Source organism: Peromyscus maniculatus, chromosome 6 (genome assembly GCF_049852395.1).
Source record: "Peromyscus maniculatus bairdii isolate BWxNUB_F1_BW_parent chromosome 6, HU_Pman_BW_mat_3.1, whole genome shotgun sequence".
NCBI lineage: Eukaryota > Metazoa > Chordata > Mammalia > Rodentia > Cricetidae > Peromyscus > Peromyscus maniculatus.
In genome coordinates this window covers 79,142,393-79,163,997 of record NC_134857.1, presented here as the reverse complement: position 1 = coordinate 79,163,997, position 21,605 = coordinate 79,142,393, and the positions used below count along the sequence as shown (strand labels likewise).

General features: G+C 41.9%; 1 protein-coding gene and 1 long non-coding RNA gene across 7 annotated transcripts in view; one reads left to right on the top strand and one right to left on the bottom strand.

The window, feature by feature from the left end:
- The window catches only part of LOC143273932 (2-Hydroxyacid oxidase 2-like), a 393,436-nt gene extending 376,134 nt beyond the window's left edge, over nt 1-17,302 (top strand). For 4 of the 5 annotated variants that reach the window (XM_076574712.1, XM_076574710.1, XM_076574711.1 and 1 more), the window contains 7 exons: nt 3,037-3,175; nt 4,179-4,330; nt 5,293-5,576; nt 7,094-7,303; nt 11,196-11,354; nt 11,657-11,726; nt 13,502-17,302. In XM_076574712.1, the coding sequence (XP_076430827.1) occupies nt 3,045-3,175; nt 4,179-4,330; nt 5,293-5,576; nt 7,094-7,303; nt 11,196-11,354; nt 11,657-11,726; nt 13,502-13,557 (1,062 nt within the window). In that variant the 5' untranslated portion in view covers nt 3,037-3,044 and the 3' untranslated portion in view covers nt 13,558-17,302. Of the gene's footprint in view, nt 1-71; nt 263-3,036; nt 3,176-4,178; nt 4,331-5,292; nt 5,577-7,093; nt 7,304-11,195; nt 11,355-11,656; nt 11,727-13,501 lie in introns of all 5 variants that reach the window. The other variant, XM_076574713.1, reaches the window with a different exon arrangement.
- Nucleotides 1-21,605, bottom strand: part of LOC121830259 (uncharacterized) — an 89,092-nt gene that overhangs the window by 9,529 nt on the left and 57,958 nt on the right. The gene's annotated exons all lie outside the window — the stretch shown is intronic.

Here is a 21,605-nt window from a genome sequence, read left to right as displayed (position 1 = left end):
AATTCCCGAAACAACATTTCACATGTGATCTGTAGACAAAAGGCTTTCCTTATGCCCCACCCGTTTTTCAGGACAGTCAGAGTCAGAAAGAACAGAAGCGAAGCTCATGAAGGAGACAGAGGAAGTGGGCCCCCAAGGAATCATTGGGTGACTAGAATCCTTCCTTCAGCTTCTGGTTTCAACTCTGCTGTGAAGCAGACTACAATATACAAAACACTACACTAACTGGTTTCTCAAATTTGGGAACACTTTGAATGGCAAGGTATGATCGATCCCCTTCAACAGTAACTCTTACATTGTTCTTTTAATGAGAATAATGAACTCAGTACTCCATCGACCTTTACATATGTCATAAAAAGAAAATTGGATAACTTAGCTTCCAAAATTTCCTTAAATGTAATAAAAATTACTGATCACAATTTAGAAATATTCTTTACATACAATATATGAATTTTACACAAAATTTGTATTTTAAAATGCTACAATGACAACGTTGCTCTTTACTGTTGAACTGGAAGCAAGCATCTATCTTTCATCTATCTAACTAATAGGAGATATAGTTCCCAAGTCATTGCCTGAACTATTTTACTGTCTAATCATTCACAAGTGTCATATTTTCTGAGCCTCATTCTCTCTGAATAAAAAAGAAAGATTACTAGCCCATTAGCTTGATGCCTCTGTTTACTCGACAGAGATGTTGACAGCTACTAGCAAGTAGAAAGATTAGAAGGTGAATGAAAGCGAGACAGCTTTGGTTACATTTAAGGATGTTGAGACTAATGCTTTATCGTCAAACAGCTTTCAAATTCCATAATCACAGTACAATGGACAGGTAACTCTGAGCTGCTTCCCTTGGATTATACTCCAGCTCTGTGCAGTTTCCCTGCTAGACATGTTACAAGAACATTTCCACAGACATTTAATGTGTAGGATACCAACAATCAAAATCTGCTAGAATTTTAACCCTCCTCAACAAGGCGGAGAGACATGGCACACAGAGGAAAACTGAATTGAAGTAATCAACCCTACATACAATCTACATAGTAATTCAGTGCTGTACTATCCTAAAGCCAAGAGGTACAATGTGTAGATCAGTGGATTGACTAGGAGAATTCACAGAACTCAGCATATAGTTGAGGCTATGGCTTATTTCAGTGAAAAGATGCAAAGGAAAGTTAGGACAGGAAAATGTCTGGGGAAAAAAAAACCAAGTTTAAGCTACCAAGAAATGCATTAAATCCTCTAATGAAAAGATGAGATGTGTTAGAGACTCTGCACCTACAGGCTCATTTTGGGGGCTGGTCATGTGATTACTCTCTGTACCAAAGTCCTAGGCTCCTAGAAGGAAAGCAGATGTTTAGAATAAATCACATTGTTTGTAAAAACAGTTCTGATACATTAAATTATTCTTATCAGGCCCTGCTGATATCAACATTTCTAGCCATAAACCAAGATGTACCCTTGAAAACAGATCTTCTGAGCAATAACATTCTAAGGGCTTTTATATTAACCTTTCTATGCACACAAAACTATGAACAAACAATTGCAAGATGGTTGGATGTTAAATGAGTAATTCATTGGCCTTGGGTTTGGGATTTTTTGTTTGTTTATCTTTGTTATTTGTTTGATTCATCAGTGAGTTAGGTGGGTAGAGTGAGTCAAATTAAATATGGTTGCTGAATTCTGTCATATTAACTCAGTACCTCAGTGGGTTCCTGCTCATCCACTGACAAGGTTACCTATGCAAAGCTCTATAGATGAAGTCTAGTGCCTCTTCCAAATCTCCATCTAAAGCTTCCACATCCCAGGGAGCCTGACTTTTGTCAAAGAACTTCTGTTTAGCCCTGTAGGTAGGGATTATGAGGTACTTCTCTAGTGGGCTTCTCCAGATTTTTTCCTGGCTCCAGTTACCCTCAGGCCAGTTCTGCCTTATCTCTGCCCAAGCCACGGTATTCAGCACCCCACATTTTCACCTGGCGTTTTGGTCCTTTGCCATTCTGATAGAAGAGTGAGTTCCTGAGATGTATACCTTTCCCTCAGCAAATATCTTAAAAGTCCTTTGGTTTCTACTTTTAGGCTCGGGGTAATTTTTACACTGTTGTTTCCTGCACTAGGGTTGACTAGAGCTTTAAAGGGTGCATTTCCCATCCTTCCCTTCCAGAATCTTCTCATGTAAGATCCCTGAATTTTGTGAGCAACCCCAGTGTCAATGGTATCTTAGCAACTGTTGCTCTCACTGTCCTTGCTCCTATTGAAGAAGATATTGGTGACTCCTAAATTCTGCCCTTTTCATTTCTCCAGTGTGTTTGTATCACAAGTGCCATGTACAGATTGCAGGGTTCAGATTATTGATGGCAATAAATGGGAACAATATGTGTTCTTGGCAAAGAAGTAGAAGGTGGTGACATTTTGGCAACGTGTCCAATCATCCAGCCAAGGAACAACCACAAAACCAATTGCTTTCACCATGTTGTCCATACTCTTGGGTAATTCAGACATCCTTGGGTTCCTGGAAACTCCCTGATATCAATTCAGACCTGATTTTTCACAAAGTGATGGGAATGCCAAAGGAAAGTTATGTCACTGAGACATGAAGCTTAGTAGGCAGTTAGGAGCCAGATCCTGGAAAGGGGCAACGAAGATGATATGAGTGCACAGAGACACCAGGGTGCAAAGAAACTTCCATTTCATGAAGATCTCAGCCACCTGGAAGGAGATGAGGAGGCAAGAGACATTTGGAGGAAGTTTGTAATCTGTTAAAGTGTGGTACAGCCTCAATCATATCTAATACAGAGTATGTAGAACATAGGAAGCAGTCATGGTAGAGATTCAGAAGACCAAATAATCAGGTGTTGGGAGTGGCCATGAGAGGATGGAGGTCTTCTGGTTTTGGGCTCAGCACTAAAAACATTCAGTTAAAGAACACCAAAATATAGATGCTGCATCTAAACAGCTTCACACTCTGGTCCCCCTTTAGCCTCCCTTTTATGTCCACAGTGTTCTCACAGGGGTTGGTTTGGGTTTTGTATTTTGAAGGTCCAGAAATGTCCTTGGTGTGTGTGGCAGACTTTAAGGCACATGCACAAGAGCTGCTATCTAAGTCATCGTGGGACTTTATTGAAGGAGAAGCTGATGAGGGCATCACATACAAGGAAAACATCGCAGCATTTAAAAGGTCTTCTCTTTATCCTTTGCATTGTTACTCTAATGTGCATTGCTTGAGAATCCTTAGATGGGGACGACAGTTCTGGTGTCTGTCTTTAGCAAATACAACATACACAGGAAATGGCTGGCTTCTGTGCTGGTTTATCATGGCGTGGGGGACGAGGCATAGGGAGCTGGGGAGAAGTTTTGTAGAGAGAATCTTCTTAGATCTAGGGGAAGTGGGTTATCAGTTCTCTGCATGCTGGCAACTTTGTAAGCAAGTGAAGATGGAACAGGACCAGCCGGGGTGTCTGACAGAGAATCCTGGATGTAGATCTGGAGCTCTTGGGCTCCTAAAACCTGGACCTTAGAGGAGAAAAATGTGATGGAGGGGAAAGGACTCAAGTTTGGAGAAAATAAGATCCAAGGGTTTTTAGGGTGAGAGCTGGACTTGAACACTAAGGGCTGGAGCATATGTCAACCAACAACAGCTATAGCCAAGCTTCTATCTCTCATCGAATAACGTTTTTTATGCCATTTGTGGACTCCCCTACCTTCCCTACAGCAGTGTATAAGTCAAATGAATCAATCTTCTGGGGTAGTCAGGGAGGAGTGGGGAGGCATGATTGTTATCTTAGGATTTGGGTCCTTTTAATTGCCTTGTCTTTCTTTCTGGGGACACCTAAAATTCCTTTCTTCCTTTTCTTTCCCTGTCTAGTCATTGCTGATCAAGACTAAATTAAGCATCTAAACACTGGGTGGCAAGCCACAGGAGCAGTGCTCTGACAGAGAAACACAGAGGCTGGGGGGACTCCGGTTCACCAACCGCTCAGGAGTTGCTGGGTTCATGTGGGGAAATGGTTTCCTGTCGATGAGCCTCCCCCTGAGCCTACACTGCTTACTCAAGGTCAACCGACTAATCCCAGCAAGGGCTCAGAGATCTAAGGCTGCTCAGACCCTCATTGGGAACCAGGGTCCCAGCTGCAGAAAGCATCATCATGCTAGAGAATAATTCACCTTATTGTCTAGTGCAGAATCCGCCTCCGCCCCAGATACCTGAGAGATGTGTCAGAGGTGGACACCAGAACCACAATCCAAGGGCAGGAGATCTCAGCCCCCATTTGCATCGCACCCACGGCTTTGCACTCTATGGCCTGGCCAGATGGAGAGAGGAGCACAGCCAGAGGTATGAACCATCCCTTTCCAGAAGGCCAGAAGAGAGTGAGAGGCTTCACCCTGAGTAGGGGCAGCAGGAGCGTCAAGACTTCTTACAGAAAGGCCTTAGGGGGCATCAATCCTGTTGGAATTAAGTATGGTGGCAAAATGGGGCAGAGGTGGTGAATACCTTTAATCCTAGCACTTGGGGGACAGAGGCAGGTGGACCTCTGTGAGTTCAAGTACAGCCTGGTCTGCAGAGCTAGTTCCAGAATGGCCAAAGGTACACCAAGAAACCCTGTCTTTTTTTTTTTTTTTAAAAAAAAAAAAAAGATAACAAAGGGATTGCTTAACCATTGTTTGCTTAGCATTGTATTTAGACTGTAAAAATTCATGCACAGGCATTAATGTTTGATTAGGCCAAATTCTCTGGCCACTAATGTAGCTCCATAGTGAGATTAACCTGCTGGGGAGACACTGACATGATGAAGGCAGGAAATGAGAAATAATAATTGCATAGCATGACACACAGTTCTACCTTTTCCACTTGATAAATAGAGGAACTAATAAAGCCACATAGGGAAGGAGGAGTGGGACTCAGTCTTCTTATGTTATGTTATGTTCATCTTCCACTACAAAGCTCATGATTTTGCAGTGGAACATCTCCTGTCTCTAAATCCCCCCTCTTCCACCAAGGAATTCATAGGAGGTTTGCTTTCCTGCCTGAAGGGTATAACACACCCAGTGGCATCTCTGGGGATTCAGTAACATCTCTTGTTAGAAAATCTTCATCATCAAAACCAAGATTTGCAGAGCAGCTTACACACAGAAGAGCACACAAGCACTGAGCCTCTCTATTGAACCAATCTCTCATCCTGCCCTGTGAGGAAGTAGAATGAATTTGGACTTTCTCTACACTAACTGGGCAACCTGGTCAGAGGCTACTTCAAACAACTCTGCCTTCCAAACTGGCTCCCACCCTCTGCTTTGCAGCTGCTCAGGAAGCCAATATCTGCTATATCACCAGCACTTACGCCAGCTGTACCCTGGAAGACATTGTTGCTGCTGCCCCCAGAGGCTTGCGATGGTTCCAACTCTATGTGCAGTCAGATTGGGAGCTCAACAGGCAGCTGATTCGGAGAGTAGAAGCCTTGGGTTTCAAAGCTTTGGTGATCACTGTAGATGCACCAATAGTTGGCAAAAGGCGACGGGATATAAGAAACCAACTGAATTTAGAGGCAAAAATAAAACTCACGGACCTCCGATCACCTAAAGAGGTGAGAAAGATATCAGACTCAAAGGGCATTACTTATAAGAAGAGTTTAGAATGAGGAGAGACCATTATTGTGCCTCCCTCTTTCCTTCTCCTTCCCTCCTTCCTTCATCACCCATCTCTCCCTTCCTTCCTTCCTTCCTTCCTTCCTTCCTTCCTTCCTTCCTTCCTTCCTTCCTTCCTTCCTTCCTTCCTTCCTTCCTCCCTCCCTCCCTCCCTCCCTCCCTCCCTCCCTCCCTCCCTCCCTTCCTTCCTTCCTCTCTCATGCCTTCTTTCCCCCTACCTGCCTTGTTGTGGCAGATACTAGAAGGATAGCAGTTAAAGTGGCTGACCTGGTTTCAGCTGCCCAGTTCTTCCAGGCAGAACTTAAGACCAAATGCTCCCATCTCTGAAGCTGCTCTGCCTGTCATCAGAGATGCTCAACCAAGGTTGATGTTGGGAGACAGGAGAGCCTTAGAGAGGAGCTGTGCAGGAACTGGAGAGTAAACTATTCATCTAATAATTTTCATTTCATGATGGACTCAGGAAGTGATTATTTTGCATGGAATAGATAGACAAACTGACTCTCAGAAGAGGACACTTACAGCACAGGTGTATAGCTAGCTAGTCCAGCCAGCTGGGGCCCCAATCTGCTGCCTTGAAAACTTAAAACTCCTCCAGAAACATCAAGGCTCTGCAGCACATCTTTTGGAAACCATTCAATTAAGGGACTACAAAGGACACTTCCTTCATTAAATTCTAATCTCTATGAAAAGAGATGTCATGCCCTTGAGAGTGAAAATCATGGTTATAGTGACATTGGCCTTTTCAGGCCATGGGCAGCTATGATTTTCTGGGTGTTCTTGAACCAGGAGACATATCAAAATTTAAGGAAATCTGTTGCATATGGTGAGGCAGGGCTAGTTTAAGATTCTTATTGCTTTGGTTTTATTAGTCCATGCATAGCTCAAAAATAAAACATCTAAGTAACTGGGTGGTGATGGCCCATGCCTTTAATCCCATCACTTGGGGGCAGAGTCGGGCAGATCTCTGTGAGTTTGAGGCCAGCCTGGTTTACAGAGCAAGTTCCACGACACCCAGAACTATTTATGAGAAACCCTGTCTAGAAAAACCAACAACAACAACAACAAAAAAGAAAAGAAAGAAGTAAAGAGAGAGAGAGAGAAAGAAAAAGAAAAGAGAAAGAAAATGTCAAACTGACCTGTAACTATTTTTCTTCTTCATCTCACATACTGAACTCTGCATCAATTTAAAGCATAGATTTATCTTATCTGTCCATGTGTCTCCAAATCCTAGAGTAATTATCAAGCAAAGACATTGATTAAGGGTCAATGAACAAGTCATTGAAGTAGAAATTCTTTATGAAGCTTTTGTGAGAGGAAGGAGTTAGAATCAGTGTTGGGTAGCATTGTTTGTGTTTCATAGCTTATAAATATGAGTGCTCCAAGTATGTCTCATCTTTTGAGTGAATCAAGTGATGTGAGAATTTGGGACTAACACACACCTTCTCATTCCCTACAGAGAAATTCCACACAATCTTCTCCCACATCGTTGCCAAGTGCATCTTTCTGCTGGAATGATCTCTCCTTGCTTCAGCGTATAACTCAATTGCCTGTTATACTTAAAGGGATTTTGACGAAAGAGGATGCAGAATTAGCAGTGAAACACAATGTCCAAGGCATTCTTGTTTCCAACCATGGTGGGAGGCAGCTTGATGAGGTTCCTGCTTCAGTAAGTAGGATGACTACAGGGGAGTATGTCTAAATGCTCTATACATGTCTACACCAAAACCCCCTCCTAAATTTGGTACACATTGTCCTCTCACTTATCATGGGTATTACCTATTGATTTTAAGGAAGGTTAATTACTAAAAAATACATTATACACCTGACTATCTTTGTGAACTGTATGTGTAACATATCTAAACCTTGTGAGACTGCTGAAAAACAGATATATCCTTATTGTACAGTTAGGATACTGGAGTCTAGAGACATCAACTAATGTGTACAAGTTCACAATAGATAATGAGGTAGACTAAGGGAGATGTTCAAAGGCATTGAGGACCCTGTCTTCAGCCAGCAGTGACCAGATTAAAGCTGATGTGTCTTCATGGATTTTTAGAAACCAAGATATCCTATCTGACACAATGTAGGGAGGAACAGCACCTCACATGGACACATAAGTGTTTTTCATAATGGATCTGAAATGCCCTGATTCACTAGTGCATAGTACACTGATAAATCATTTATTAAGAGCTACACTAGCTTACACTAGCTCACAAATATGTGTCCGTTCTACAAGCTGTGTGTGAGAAAGAAAATGAGCAAAGGGAAGTAGGGAAAATCTTTAAATGGGAATTGGTTGTTAATTTGTCTTCATAGATGTGTTTATGCTATATTTTCCCCAAAGCTATTCTATTTTAACAAACAGAAGTGAAGCTTTTTCCTCCTTAGTTCCTTTTGCCTCATAAAATATCCCTGAACAAAAGGAAATGATTAAAAAACACCCCTAATTTTTATCACAATCATTGGTTGGTTGTTATTGGTACTTGTTACAAATAAATTTTTTTTTGGTTTAAAAAATATATACATATTAATATGTTTCATAGTTTCCTTCTTTTCAGTTACCCAATGTATTAGGCACATACTTTCATTATTTATAAGTCTCTCTTCTTTTTAATGATGTGTCACGAATGGGAAATTTATATAATCAACCCTGTATTGTTGAACATCTGCATTGATTCCGGTATTTCTGTACTTTGTTTCTTTTTGTTTGGTTGGTTTGTTGTTTTAGACAAGGTCACACCACGTAGCCCATCCTAGCTTTGGATCCTCAGTCTTCCCATCTCTGATCCCCGAGTGTGGCAATTACAGGTGTGCGCCACTATATCTGACTTATTTTTTTTAAACTATTTTAAACAACATATCAGTGACCATCTGCAAAACTAAAACGTGTGTCTTCGATTAATTCTTTAAAAGACATATTCCAAGAAGCAGAAATTCCAAAGCTGCTCTGGCTGTGTTCTGAGGCTGTGGAGCTGAGTGATTTCAGGCACCTGCCATTCCTTCTCTACCAGGCCCTCGCTGGTGAGAACAGTGGAATTGCAGACCTGAGTGGAGAAAAGGCTCGCTGGGCTGAGTCTCTCAGGGAAAGCTGGCTTGAGAGGGATAGCCATGGGTAGCCGTAACTGGAATTTTCCTGCCTTGCCCACAGTCAGGTCAAATCTCTGTTACCCACCAGTCCCACAGCCGCTCAGACCCAACCAAGTAAACACAGAAACTTATATTGCTTATAAACTGTATGGCCATGGCAGGCTTCTTGCTAACTGTTCTTATATCTTAAATTAATCCATATCTATAAATCTATACCTTGCCACATGGCTCATGTCTTACAGGCATCTTCACATTCTGCTTGTCATGGCGAAGGCTGGCAGTGTCTCTCTCCACCTTTCTGTTCTCTCAATTCTCCTCTCTGTTAGTCCAGCTTATACTTCCTGCCTGGCCACTGGCCATTCTGTGTTTTATTTATTGACCAATCAGAGCACATACAGACCATCCCACAGCAGGTGCCTCTCAACACAGAAGAGAACATGGAATTGGAGAGGGGCCCTTTACTTCAGGGATCTGGCGAACAAATCTGGCTCACTGTCTGAGTTAATAGGCCTTCATTGTTAATAATGGCTTTTGTATCTGCTTTTTTCCATTTCTTCTTATATATTTATTTTCAATGAGCAAAAAGTTTGGTACAACAAAAACCCAAAACCTCAGTGGAGATTGTCTTGAGAAAACACTCCTCTCTCTGAGCAGTGACTCAAACCAGAGTGTTGAACCAACAAGGAAACCAGGTTAAGGACCAGAATGCAGCTTTGGACTTTAACCTTACCAACAATTTTGTCTCATCGTTAAGCCTGAAGAAGGCACCTCATAATTGCATCTGCAAAAGAAAATCCTTAAAAGGGATGAGTAAGCCTGTTCTGTGAGTTTCCATAGAAAACAGTCTTTGTGCTTCTTCTTGGAATCAAGAGATAGCATTTTCAGAGAACTTTAGTAAATGTCCTGTTCTGACTCATTAAAAATGAGCCATTATGCACTGTGGGCTGAAATCAATTTCTACTTTTATTATTTCATGTGTTTGCTTTTTAATTTAGTTTTTACATTTATTTATTTATTTATTTATTTATTTATTTATTTATTTGGTGTGTGTGTGTATGTGTGTGTGTGTGTGTGTGTGTGTGTGTGTGTGTGTGTGTGTGTGTGTATGCTCACCTGTGTCTATATGTATATGTGTGCATGTTCATCTGTGTCTATGTGTATGGATAGGTGCAGCAAATGCCTTCACCTGATGAAAAATCTCACAGGCCCAATTTTTGGTTCTTCTGAGAGTTTTATGTAGCCCAGGCTGACCCTGAACTCTTGGATTTCCTCACCTCTGCTGGGTTTATGGGCACTGCCATTCTTGGATTCTGCATTCTATTACTAAATTATTATCAACTGCAGTACTGAGTATGACTAGAGGAGTTTTTATAAATACACTTATTTCCTTTTTCACAGCATCATAAATGTATTCCAAATAATACTGGGATATGATTTTTTTCCAGTTATTATATAGATCCAAAATATATCCAGTACTCCATACATACATCAAAGGACAAAGTTATTTCCTCCTTGTTTTCAAAAATTATTACTGTGCTCAGACTCAGGCAGCTTTCTGATGGGTTCCTTCCACAGTGTCAGGGCCTGGGCCTCTGTTTCAATGCCTCTCCTTGGCTTCCTTCAGAGGAACACAGATAGTAACCAAAGGAGCCCAGAACTGCCTCTTCAAGGACCCTCATCCCACACCTCAGGAGGGGCCTGCTGTCCTCCTCCTTGTCGACTTGGAGGAGCCAGGCACCTGCAGGTGCCGGATGGGGATGGGGGTGTGTGAGACCACTTATCGTCTGTGTCTGGAACTGAGAGAAACCGGGACAAAGTGACCCAGTTTTCCTTTGTCCTCCAGAGGTGTACCTTTGTCCTATGTGTTGTTGCTGCTCCACTCCTGTTTTTACATCTCAAATGAGGACACTGGGGACGAGTTACCCACTCATGAAGACTTAAGAAATGATGTTGCAGTTCCCCCAAACAGGCTGATGTTTAGACACTCAGGCCACGACGGGTCATATTTATTCTTCTAGAAAAAGACTTAGTCCCCAAGCAGTGGGGACATCTCTCACTATGACATCTCAGAAACAGAGATGAGAGAAGGATAATGAAAGACAGCAGCTTCCGTAGTGCCAAAGTGAGCACTGTGAATGGGAAGATGTCCCCTGAATATGAAAGCAGGAGCCAAGCATATCCAACATGGAGGGGATCTTCTAAAAAAAGGCAGAGGCTAGACTGGAGGTGAAAGGGAAAGTAGCTGGAGGGACAGTGAGTGAGAGTCTCATCTGGTCCTCAGGAGTCTCCAGGCCTCAGGGGGAGGATGCTGAGTTCCCACAACTGCAAGCGCTGCTGGAGAAAATCTTGTGACAGGCTTAGCCTTTGCTTGCATTTCCCAGCCCTGTTCTACTTTGAGAGGACATTCATCTCCTGAGCCCGTGAGAAACGAAACAGAAATACCTGAATCTAGGTGTGCATTTCTCTTTCAGATTGATGCTCTGACCGAAGTGGTGGCCGCTGTCAAAGGGAAAGTTGAAGTCTACATGGATGGTGGGGTTCGAACAGGCAATGATGTGCTGAAGGCCCTGGCCCTTGGGGCTAAGTGTGTTTTCCTTGGGAGACCGATCCTCTGGGGCCTTGCCTACAAGGTAGGGTTGCTAGCATGAGAGTCTGGACTTGGCATTCATTCCCACGGTTTTCTGTAATTCAACTTGCAATGAAGACATTTCCTAAAGTTCTTGCAAAACAGTTTCAGGTCACCTCACCTTCAGACCTCTGCTGTGTTCCACAGCCGTCACCCTTACCTTCCCCCTTTGTTTTTAGTCTCTACGTAATTCTTATTTCATCAATTCTATTCTCCAAGCAACAGTTATGGTCGTGCACACAGCTTGCACCCAAATGGTGGTCAGAATGTTCTCTCAAAGCTCTGTCTCCCCCTCCTACTTTTCAGGGTGAACAAGGTGTTAAGGAAGTTTTAAATATTTTAAAAGCAGAGCTCCACACGTCTATGGCCCTTTCAGGTACGTATTCTGTTCTTTCCCCCATTCAGAGCTTCAGGTGGCTTGTCTGCAGACAGAAGCTAAAATTCTTCACTCTGGTTAACCCTGCCTTGTCTTGGCAGTTGTCCTGAAGACAGAACAGGGTAGAAATGTTCCACAAAGAGACTGAGGAGTGCTCGCTGACAGTGGACACCCTGTGCTGTTCTCAGACTCACTGTCAGAGTGGAGTTAGTTCCCTCTGGGGCTGCCTAAGGCTCCCATCCCTGGAGTGAAATTCAAACATTTCCTGCATTTTTTTAGGAAAAGAATCTCTTGGTGGGTACAGTTTTGTGATGCATGTGTGTGGAAGTGGAGGTGGCTACGTCAAGTTCAATACCACACAGCCTCTTAATAAATTCTTTCAGCCCTTTCATCACCAGGCCTTCTTACTGTCCTGTCTCACACCTCTCCAAGCCACCATGCTAGCTCTGCTTTCTTTATTTTTCCAGTCTCCATGTGGAAGCTCAGCTCTAGGGTTCATGTTACATTCTAATTAAGATCTTCTGATAATGAATGATTTTTCCTTGAGGGAAACTTCCCTAGAAAGCTTTTGGTATTTGGGTATTTACCTTATCTGGTACATTATCCTGAATCTGTTCTTCCTCACAGACTAGCATATACTGCCTAAGTATACCCACCTTATCAGAACTGAGCAAAGGCCAAAGACTTCTAGTGCATGCTCTTACTTTTTGGTTCTAAAATTGTGTGTGTGTGTGTGTGTGTGTGTGTGTGTGTGTGTGTGTGTGTGTGTGTAGCTCGAGTTTTCCTGCCTTGCCCATAGTCAGGACAAATCTCTGTGACCCGCCAGTCCCACAGCCGCTCAGACCCAACCAAGCAAACACAGAGACTTATATTGCTTACAAACTTTATGGCCGTGGCAGGCCTCCTGTTAACTGTTCCTATATCTTAAAGTAACACATTTCTACAAATCTATACCTTGCCATGCGGCTCGTGGCTTACCAGCATCTTCACATGCTGCTTGTCCTGGCAGTGGCTGGCAGCGGCTGGCAGCGTCTCCTTCTGCCTTCCTGTTCTTTTATTTCTCCTCTCTGTTAGTCCCGCCTATACTTCCTGCCTAGCCACGACCAATCAGGTTTTATTTATTGACCAATTAGAGCAACTTGACATACAGACCATCCCCCAATACAGCCAAGTGCAGACCATCTCAGACACCTGCACTCAGGCCCATGGTCCTAATCATCCTCTATGCAAACCTGCTGGGTAACGCCACAAGGAACCCAAGAAGGGCTCCCACAGGACATACATTAACATCCCACAGCATGTGTGTGTGTGATCTTACATTTTAATGTGGCTATATGTAAACTATGAGCAACTATGAGATTATTGATTCCCACTGCAACCAGAATTATAATACCCATTCAATATGAATGATACTTTATCAAGGTAAGCACAAAAATTAAAAGCTTGCTCCTGTCATATCATCTCATGCCTATGGAGAAAGAAATAAGCTCTGAGATAGAGAGAGGAAGATGTACACACACACACACACACACACACACACGTACGTACGTACAGGGTGGGGGTGGGAATGACAGAGACAGAGACAGAGAGACAGAGACAGAGAGGATGTGCAGGAGCAGGCATGGAGGTGAAAGGACAATTCTTGAGAGTTGCTTCTTTCCATCCATTTTGTGGGACTCAAACCCAGGTCATCAGATCTGGATCCAGAGACCTCTCTCCCTGCTAAGCCCTCTCACCCGCCTAGAAGCAAGCTCATAATTATGTGGTTCTTTCAGGCTGCCGATCAGTTGCTGAGATCAGTCCAGACCTGATTCAGTTCCCCAGATTATAAAGATCTACTGAGATTGCCTGCAAGGGGAAGACAGATCTTCAACACGGTGTGCAATGCTATTGTTCTTGTGCCCCATCCTATCAAATAGTTTGAGTCCTGCACCCTCAAAAAGAGAGAGAAATGGAGAAAAGATAACTAACAGTTCCCATGATGGTGCATTTTTTGAAGGAATAACATCTAATGTTCTACAGGATAACTATAGTTGATAACAATTAATTGACTATGTCGAATAACCATGTTCCAGCAAGAAAGGAAATAGTTATGTCTCATGTGACATACCAGTTAGCTTCATCTGATTATTATGTACATCATACATTATTGAAATGCTTTACTATACCATAAACGTGTGCAATTAGTATGTATCAATTGAAATAACAATATATGTTCAAAAAGAAATGGGACAGGGTTACTCTGATGTAGTTTTACTCATTCTATCCTGCAAGACATTTGGGGAATGTTTAAATTTTAATCCATATAGTCAAAGCCTGAAACATAAAACAGCAGAGATCAGATGAATGTTTGAATAATTCAAGGTTCTATCACAGGGTATTACAGAAATTTTACGATCTATTTCCTAATGTCCTCTAATAGTAGATAGTAACTGGCCTCTAAAAAAATAGCAAAAGAAAGATTTTGAAACTCATTTTCAAGAATCTATGACTAAATCAAAATGAATGATTCCAGTCTTTCACCAATAGGTGAAAAAGAAGACATCTTGCTGTGGATATTGCTCTGTATAAATAAAACACTGATTGGCAAGTAGCTAGGCAGAAAGTATAGGTGGGACAAGCAGAGAAGAGAATTCTGGGAGTGGAAGGCTGAGGTGGAGAGACAAGGCCAGCCGCACCATGACAAGTAGCATGTGAAGATGCTGGTAAGCCATGAGCCACATGGCAAGGTATAGATTTATCGAAATGCGTTAATTTAAGATATAAGAACAGTTAAAAAGAAGCCTGAGCCATTAGGCCAAACAGTTTAAATAATATAAGCGTCTGTGTGTTTATTTTATAAGTGGGCTGTTGGACTGCCAGGGTTTGGCCGGACCCCGAGAGAAAACTCTAGCTACAACATCTTTATTCTGGTATTTAGTTTTGTCAAAAAATGCACCTTTCCAATAAACTTTATGAAGTTAAAATAACTGTAAAGATTAAAGATTGAGAAAATTTCTGTTACCCAAAAGTCTCCAAGAACATGGTCTCATGCAAACTCATGCATAATAAACCAGCCTCACTCATTTCCTGGAGACATGACCACATCTAGACGGACTTTGCTCTTCTTTAACATGTTTTACAGCCCTAGACTCCTTTAATCATTCTTTAGACCAGTGTTTCTATATCACAGAATCTGTGTCAGGCACCAGGTATTTCTATATCGCTCCATTTATACACCAATACCTTTAGTCCCACCATTCTCATCACATTAGAAACAAAATAAGAATGCCTCAGTACTGATTGCCCTCAGCGATGGTCATAGTTAGCTTCAGCTGTCAACCTGACATAGACCTAGAGTCTCCTGGGAAGAGGGGACCCCAACTGAAGAACTCATTCAATCAGATTAGCCTGTAGCCATTTTTTAGAAGGATTTTCTTCATCATTAATTAGTAGAGGGCCTGGTCTACAGTGTGTAATGTAATCCCTGGGCCAATGGGTCTGGGCTGTATTTAAAGAGCTAGCTGAGCAAGCCAGAGAGCCAAGTTCACCTTGCCCCTCTAGCCCCTTCATAACTTAACTTATCCATGCTCCCCTGCTGATTGATGGCTATGCTGGGAAATTTCTACCAGCTTCCTTGGTAATAGCCACACTTATTGTATTGGTAATAGCCAAACTTACCATAAAAACTTCAGACGGCACAACAGAGATCATCTCTTCCATCTCACACTTAGCAGCTGGAGGCTTGATTGAGTTGTTGTACATTGTTTGTTTCAAGAGTGAAACAAGGCCAGGCATGGTGGCACACGCCTTTAATCCTAGTACGCGGGAGGCAGAAGCAGGCAGAACCCTGTGAGTTCAAGGCCAGCTTGGTCTACACAGAGAAACCGTGTCTTGAAAAACAGACAAACACAAAAAAAATGTCCAGGGTATGAATATAATTTGACTAGCAGATAGTGGCATTATTTTGTCTAAAATATAAGTGCTCCCTGAATACAGCTACTTGAGTGATAGCCTTGACTTTTCTGGATCTTAGATTTAAAATTATAATTAAGCTGCATTTTCTACTAGGTGTCAACAGTTAAATAAAAATTCCAAAGGAGGAAACCAAGGCTACTACATAAAGAGAATGCCAACTGAGTGCTCCCCATTGCTAGAAGCATGAGCATAAGATTGCACATTGATCCAGGGGGTAATAATTTCATTTGAAAAAGATCCAGGCTACCACACTAACTAAGCCAATTAAGAGTATCAGAGTCCATTAATTTTGACCAGTGACCAAGAGCAGGCTCCTGTCTCTCAGCACTAAAGCTCAGGGGCACAGCATCTTTCAAAGCAAAAGCCACAATTACGTCAATACCAGGTAAGGGCAGAGTAAGCTTGCAATATCTTTTTAGTCAAAACATAATAGTTATTTCAGGCATAACATGAAAATTATTTTCTACTTAAACCTGTTTTGATTATTTTAAACATTAATTATTTTGACTCATACATCTGGACCATGGTTATAGTCATAGAAATCTCAAATGGGTTGTCAAGGCAGGCATGACTGTTGTAGGGGAGAGAGCTGAGAAGTATCTAAGCAGATACACAGTAAAGTCAGGAGAAGATAAAATTACTTCAGTCACTTCAAAAGAAATCCAATTTAAATCTCAGAAATAAATGGTTTAAAACTTAAAAGTACTCTGTATTACAATATGACCTGATATAAAGTAGACAAAAGACATGATCAGATCCTTCACTAATGGAAGTATGAAGATAGAAAATAAGCAGGTAGAAAGATGCTCAACACCATGCATATTAAGAAACTACAAACTGAAACAACAATAGGATTCCACTGTATACCTACCGGAGTGTGGAAAACTCTAACCACCACGAGCACCAAATGTCAGCAAGGATGTGCATTGCTGGTGAGCATATAAAACAGCACAGCCACTTTGTAAAACAGTTTGTCAGTTTTCACAAACCTAAACATCTTTGCTGGATGAACTGGAAACTGGGAGCCATGGTATTTACCCAAATATGTTTAAATCTATGTCCACATACATTGAAAACAACGGAACTCTATTCCCAACTGCCTGAACTTGGTAATTGCCATGATGTTCTTTAGTAAGTTCATTGATAAATGTTGGTACAAGCAGATATTATTCAGTTCCCAGGATGAAAAAAGCTATCAAACTATGAAGAGACTTGGAGAGCCTTAAAGGTATGTCACCATGTAAAAGAAGCTGGTCATAAAAAGCTGCATATTGTAAAATTCTAAATGTATGACATTGTGGAAAAAGCAAAACCATGGAAACAGAGGGCCAGTGCAGGTTGCCTGATGTAACAAGTGCATCCTTTCAGTTCAGGATATTGATGTGTTGTGCAAATTTGGGAACCCTACACTTCCTGTCCAATTTTGCTCTCAAACTCAAACTGTTATTTAAAATAATCTATGTAAATATTAATTCCCACTGGAGGAATGTAACTCAGTGGTAGATCACATTTGATCATTGTGCATGAGGTTTTGAGTCCAATTCCAGCTGACAGGGGACAAAATGGGTAATGTATTTGATACACAGTAAATGACAATAAATACTAAATGTATTAAGGTTCTTATGCTAAGATTCTTATGGGCAAGATGGCTCATATGACTCTTGATCATCTTTAAAAATATTTGACTTTATATATGTGTATGTGTGAGTGACGGTATGCATGATGTCACCACATGTGTGTGTGTGTGCTGTCTCCAGATGCCAGGAAGAGTGTTGGAACCCCTAGATCTGAAGTTACAGACAGTTGTGAGCTACCATGTGGTTGTTAGGGAAATCCTCTGTATGAGCAATAAGTGCTCTTAAACACAGAGCTACCCCTTCAGTTCCTCTTGGCTTGATCTTAACAATCCACTCCTTACATTTTTAGAGTGGACTCATTGGGTCGAGTGGGTGAATATTTAAATTATTTTTATCAGAGATAAAGTTGCTTCAATTTACAGTTTTACAAATAGGACACTTGTCTTCTTATATCTTCTCCAACACCTAATGATTACAACTATTTAAATATTTGCAAAACTAGCTGTGGTTCTTGAGAACTTAGTTTGACCTAGATTTATTGAAGGCTTAATGTACTTTATAACTCAGAATCCCCAAGATGGGAAGGAATATGGCTGGGAAACATGATAATTTACTTTCTTCCTTTCAAAGGAGTGGAATTTCAAGAATTAGAATATTGGCATAAAGTGATCACGTGTGTGTGTGTGTGTGTGTGTGTGTGTGTGTGTGTGTGTGTTTTCTTTTAAATTTCTTCTGAGTTCCAATTTAAGATTATTTATAATTACTTAATGGTAAGAATATGAAAAAAATTACCTAAATTTTCAACAATGAGGAAAAAGTTGTTACTTGTAGTATATTTACATGAGGGAATGACACAAGATCAAGTTTTCGAAGAAAACCAATGCTATGAGAAGCCACTTTTTTTTTTTTATTGAGACAGGGCTTCTCTGTGTAGATCTGGCTGTCCTAGAACTCAGAGATCCTCCTGCCTTTGTCTCCAAAGTGTTGAGATTACAGGCATATGCCACCACTGCCCAGCAAGAAACCACTTTTGAGTATAGCCAGGTGCCACAAACAGCATGTAACACTACATCTGCCATTATCTCAATAACACACAGGCACACAAATGCAAATGCACACATACAAGTCCACAAAATCACCCAGGAGGTAAGAAAGAGGCACATCCATGTGTCAGCAATGCTATCTTGCAACAAGAATTTGCTTTTACTTTCTTCTTTGTGTTTTCCTCATTTCTAAAGTATTCTCAATAACAAGAACAAAGTACTGAAATATGTCACAATCTGAGTAAACCTTAAAAATTACACTAAAAAAAAAAGAAGTTGGCAAAATAATCAAATATTCTATAAATCACTTTCTATGAAATGTCCAAACAGACAAAACTATAGAGACATTTGCCCAGAGTTAGGAATGGAAATAGAGAGCAAGTAGCAACTACTAATGGGTATGTGGCTTTTTCATGAGTGAGAAATACTCTAATTTATAGAGTGTTGGTAGTTCTACAACAGTAGATATACAAAAAAACCCTTAAAATTTTGTGCTTTAATTATGAGACATTTATTATATAAATTATGTCAATAAAGTAGCCTAAAGAAAAATACAATATAAGCCTTGTAAAGAATACTATGCCAAAAATATTCTTGAAAGATTTTATTTCATTTTAAAATTTTTAATTGTGGATATCTATGTGTGTCTGTGCACACAAGTCCAGGTGCCCACGGAGGCTAGAAGAGGGTCTTGGATTCTCTAGACCTGAAGCTACAAGTGGTTGTGAGCCACCAGACTGAAGTGCTGAGAAGCAAGTTCTGATGTTGTGCAAGAACAAGTATACAACACTCCCTTAACCAGCGAGCTACTGCTCCAGTTCCTGAAAACATTTTTTAAACTTCCTTTTTTTATTCATTATTCCTTGAGTCTTTCACACCACACATTTCCATCCCATTCATTTCCTCATTCTTTGTATCCACCCTCTACACTTACAAACACCCCCCAAAATAAAATAAAATAAAATTTTAGAGAAAAAAAAGAAAAATCAATCTCACCATGGAAGCTGTAGTGTAACATGGTGAGTCACAAAGTTTACCCTTTTACCCATATCTTTACTTGCAAGTGTACATTGCAAAGAGTCATTGGTCTGGTTTGAGTCCTCTGGTTTCTGCTACATTATCAATACTGGGCCCTCACTGGAACTCCTCTTGGTTACTCTGTTGTTGCCCTATGTTGTGGAGATCCTATAGCTTTGGGTGTGCAGGATTGGTCCCTTCATGTGCCTAGCAGATCACAGATGGAGTAGATGAGATGGATGTTGAGGTAGGTCAACTCTTAACTCTGGTTTGGGGCCTGGGTAGCTGCAGGGCTGGTCAGCCTGCTCCCTCTCCCTGTGAGCTCACCAGGGTGAGCTCTCCTGCATTGCCTTAGCTAGTTCACATCTTGCAGTGATGAGTGTGGTGATATTGTTTTTCCCAAAATATTGTGCACCCTAATAAACTTATCTGGGGTCAGAGAACAGAACAGCCACTAAATAGACATAGAGGCCAGAACATGGTGGCACACACACCTTTAATCCTAGCATTCTGGAGGCAGAGATCCACCTGGATCTCTGTGAGTTCAAAGCCACACTGAAAACAGCCAGGCATGGTAACACATACCTTTAATCCCAGGAAGTGATGGCAGGAAGCAGAAAGGTATATAAGGCGTGAAAACCAGGAACTAGAGCCTGGTTAAGCTTTTAGGCTTTTGAGTAGCAGTTCAGCTGAGATCCATTCGGATGAGGAAACAGAGGCTTCCAGTCTGAGGTAACATGATCAGCTGAGGAATTGGCAAGGTGAGGTTAGCTGTGGCTTGTTCTGTTTCTCTGATCTTTCAGCGTTCACCCCAATTCCTGACCCTGGGTTTGTTTTTATTAATAAGACCTTTTAAGATTCATGCTACAGATGAGTAAGGGGTTGGGCCAGTTCTGCTGCTTTTGAGTCCTCAGGGTCACTTCTCTCATACCTACACCTTCATGGCCAGCTCTAGCATGTTGCCCAAGTGTTGTGTGGGGACCACTTTCCCAAGTTCCCTGCAGGGGCAGGGAAGCTCTCCTGCTCTTATTAAATTAGAGCTCTCCCACTCTCCCACCTGCCTTAGACATAGATGTGAGGGCCGTCTCTCTGTCCATGTGAGAGATGAGCATTTGAGCTGACTCACCCATACCTCTGCCAACAGGATTGCCTCTATTGTGCTGCCCAGGTGAGGTGCAGGGCCTGTTCCCCCGAATGTTGCAGCTGATGGGGGATGGAGGCAGCTCTCCTGCACTTATGGCCTCAGGGCCAGCTTTCCCACCTGTCTCGCAGGCTGATGGGTGGTGGGGTGGAGGCTGGAGGAGGGCATTTCTCCCTTGCCTGTGCTGCCACACGACAGATGGGTAATGCAGATGTGTGGGTGAGCTAGCCCTGAAGCTGAGAACATGGGAGAGCTGTCACCATTCCTCATCTGTCATGCGGCAGCATAGGCTGAAGACAGATCTCCCCATCAATGTCTGAGGACTAGCCCTGAGGTCATAAGAGCATGAGAGCTGTCCTTGCCCCTCATCAACTGCAACACTCAGGAGAGCAGGCCCTGCACCTTGCCTGAGTAGCACAATAGAGCCAATCCTGAAAACATTTTAAAAGGAAGGAGGAGTAAAGTTGAAGATGGAAATGAAAGCCATGGAGGAGAATGTGACTATGCAGTTCCACCTTTCTTTTCTGTTCTTTTCTCTCCTCTTTTCTTTCCTTCTTTCCTTCTTTCCTTCTTTCCTTCCTTCTTTCTTTCTTTCTTTCTTTCTTTCTTTCTTTCTTTCTTTCTTTCTTTCTTTCCTTTTTTGGTTTTTCAAGACAAGGTTTTTCTGTAGCTTTGGAGCCTGTCCTGGACTAGCTCTGTAGACCAGGCTGGCCTCAAACTCACAGAGATCCACCTGCCTCTGCCTCCCAAGGGCTAGGATTACAGGCATGCGCCACCACTGCCCAGCCAGTTCCACCTTTCTAAATATTATTCTAGCCTTGACCCAAGTGCAGACTAGATGGCCCTGCTGCTTCTTTTTAGAGCACAATTTAGAGATGCTCCCAGAGACTCCCCCTACCCTGATATGAGGGCAATTACCCATGAAAAACTATAACCTGGAGCAGAAGAAATCTATCCCCCCCCCAAGACATCTTGTCTGCTCAAGCAAAGCACATGTCTTTAGATTACCTTGTGGGACTGCTAAGAAAATCACAGGCAAGACCACATCTTGACCAGGACTGCTCAATAGTTATGTATTCCTACTGCCCCCTATCCCAATCATTCCTCTATTTAAACCCAAATTTCATGTCAGTAGCGCAAAGAT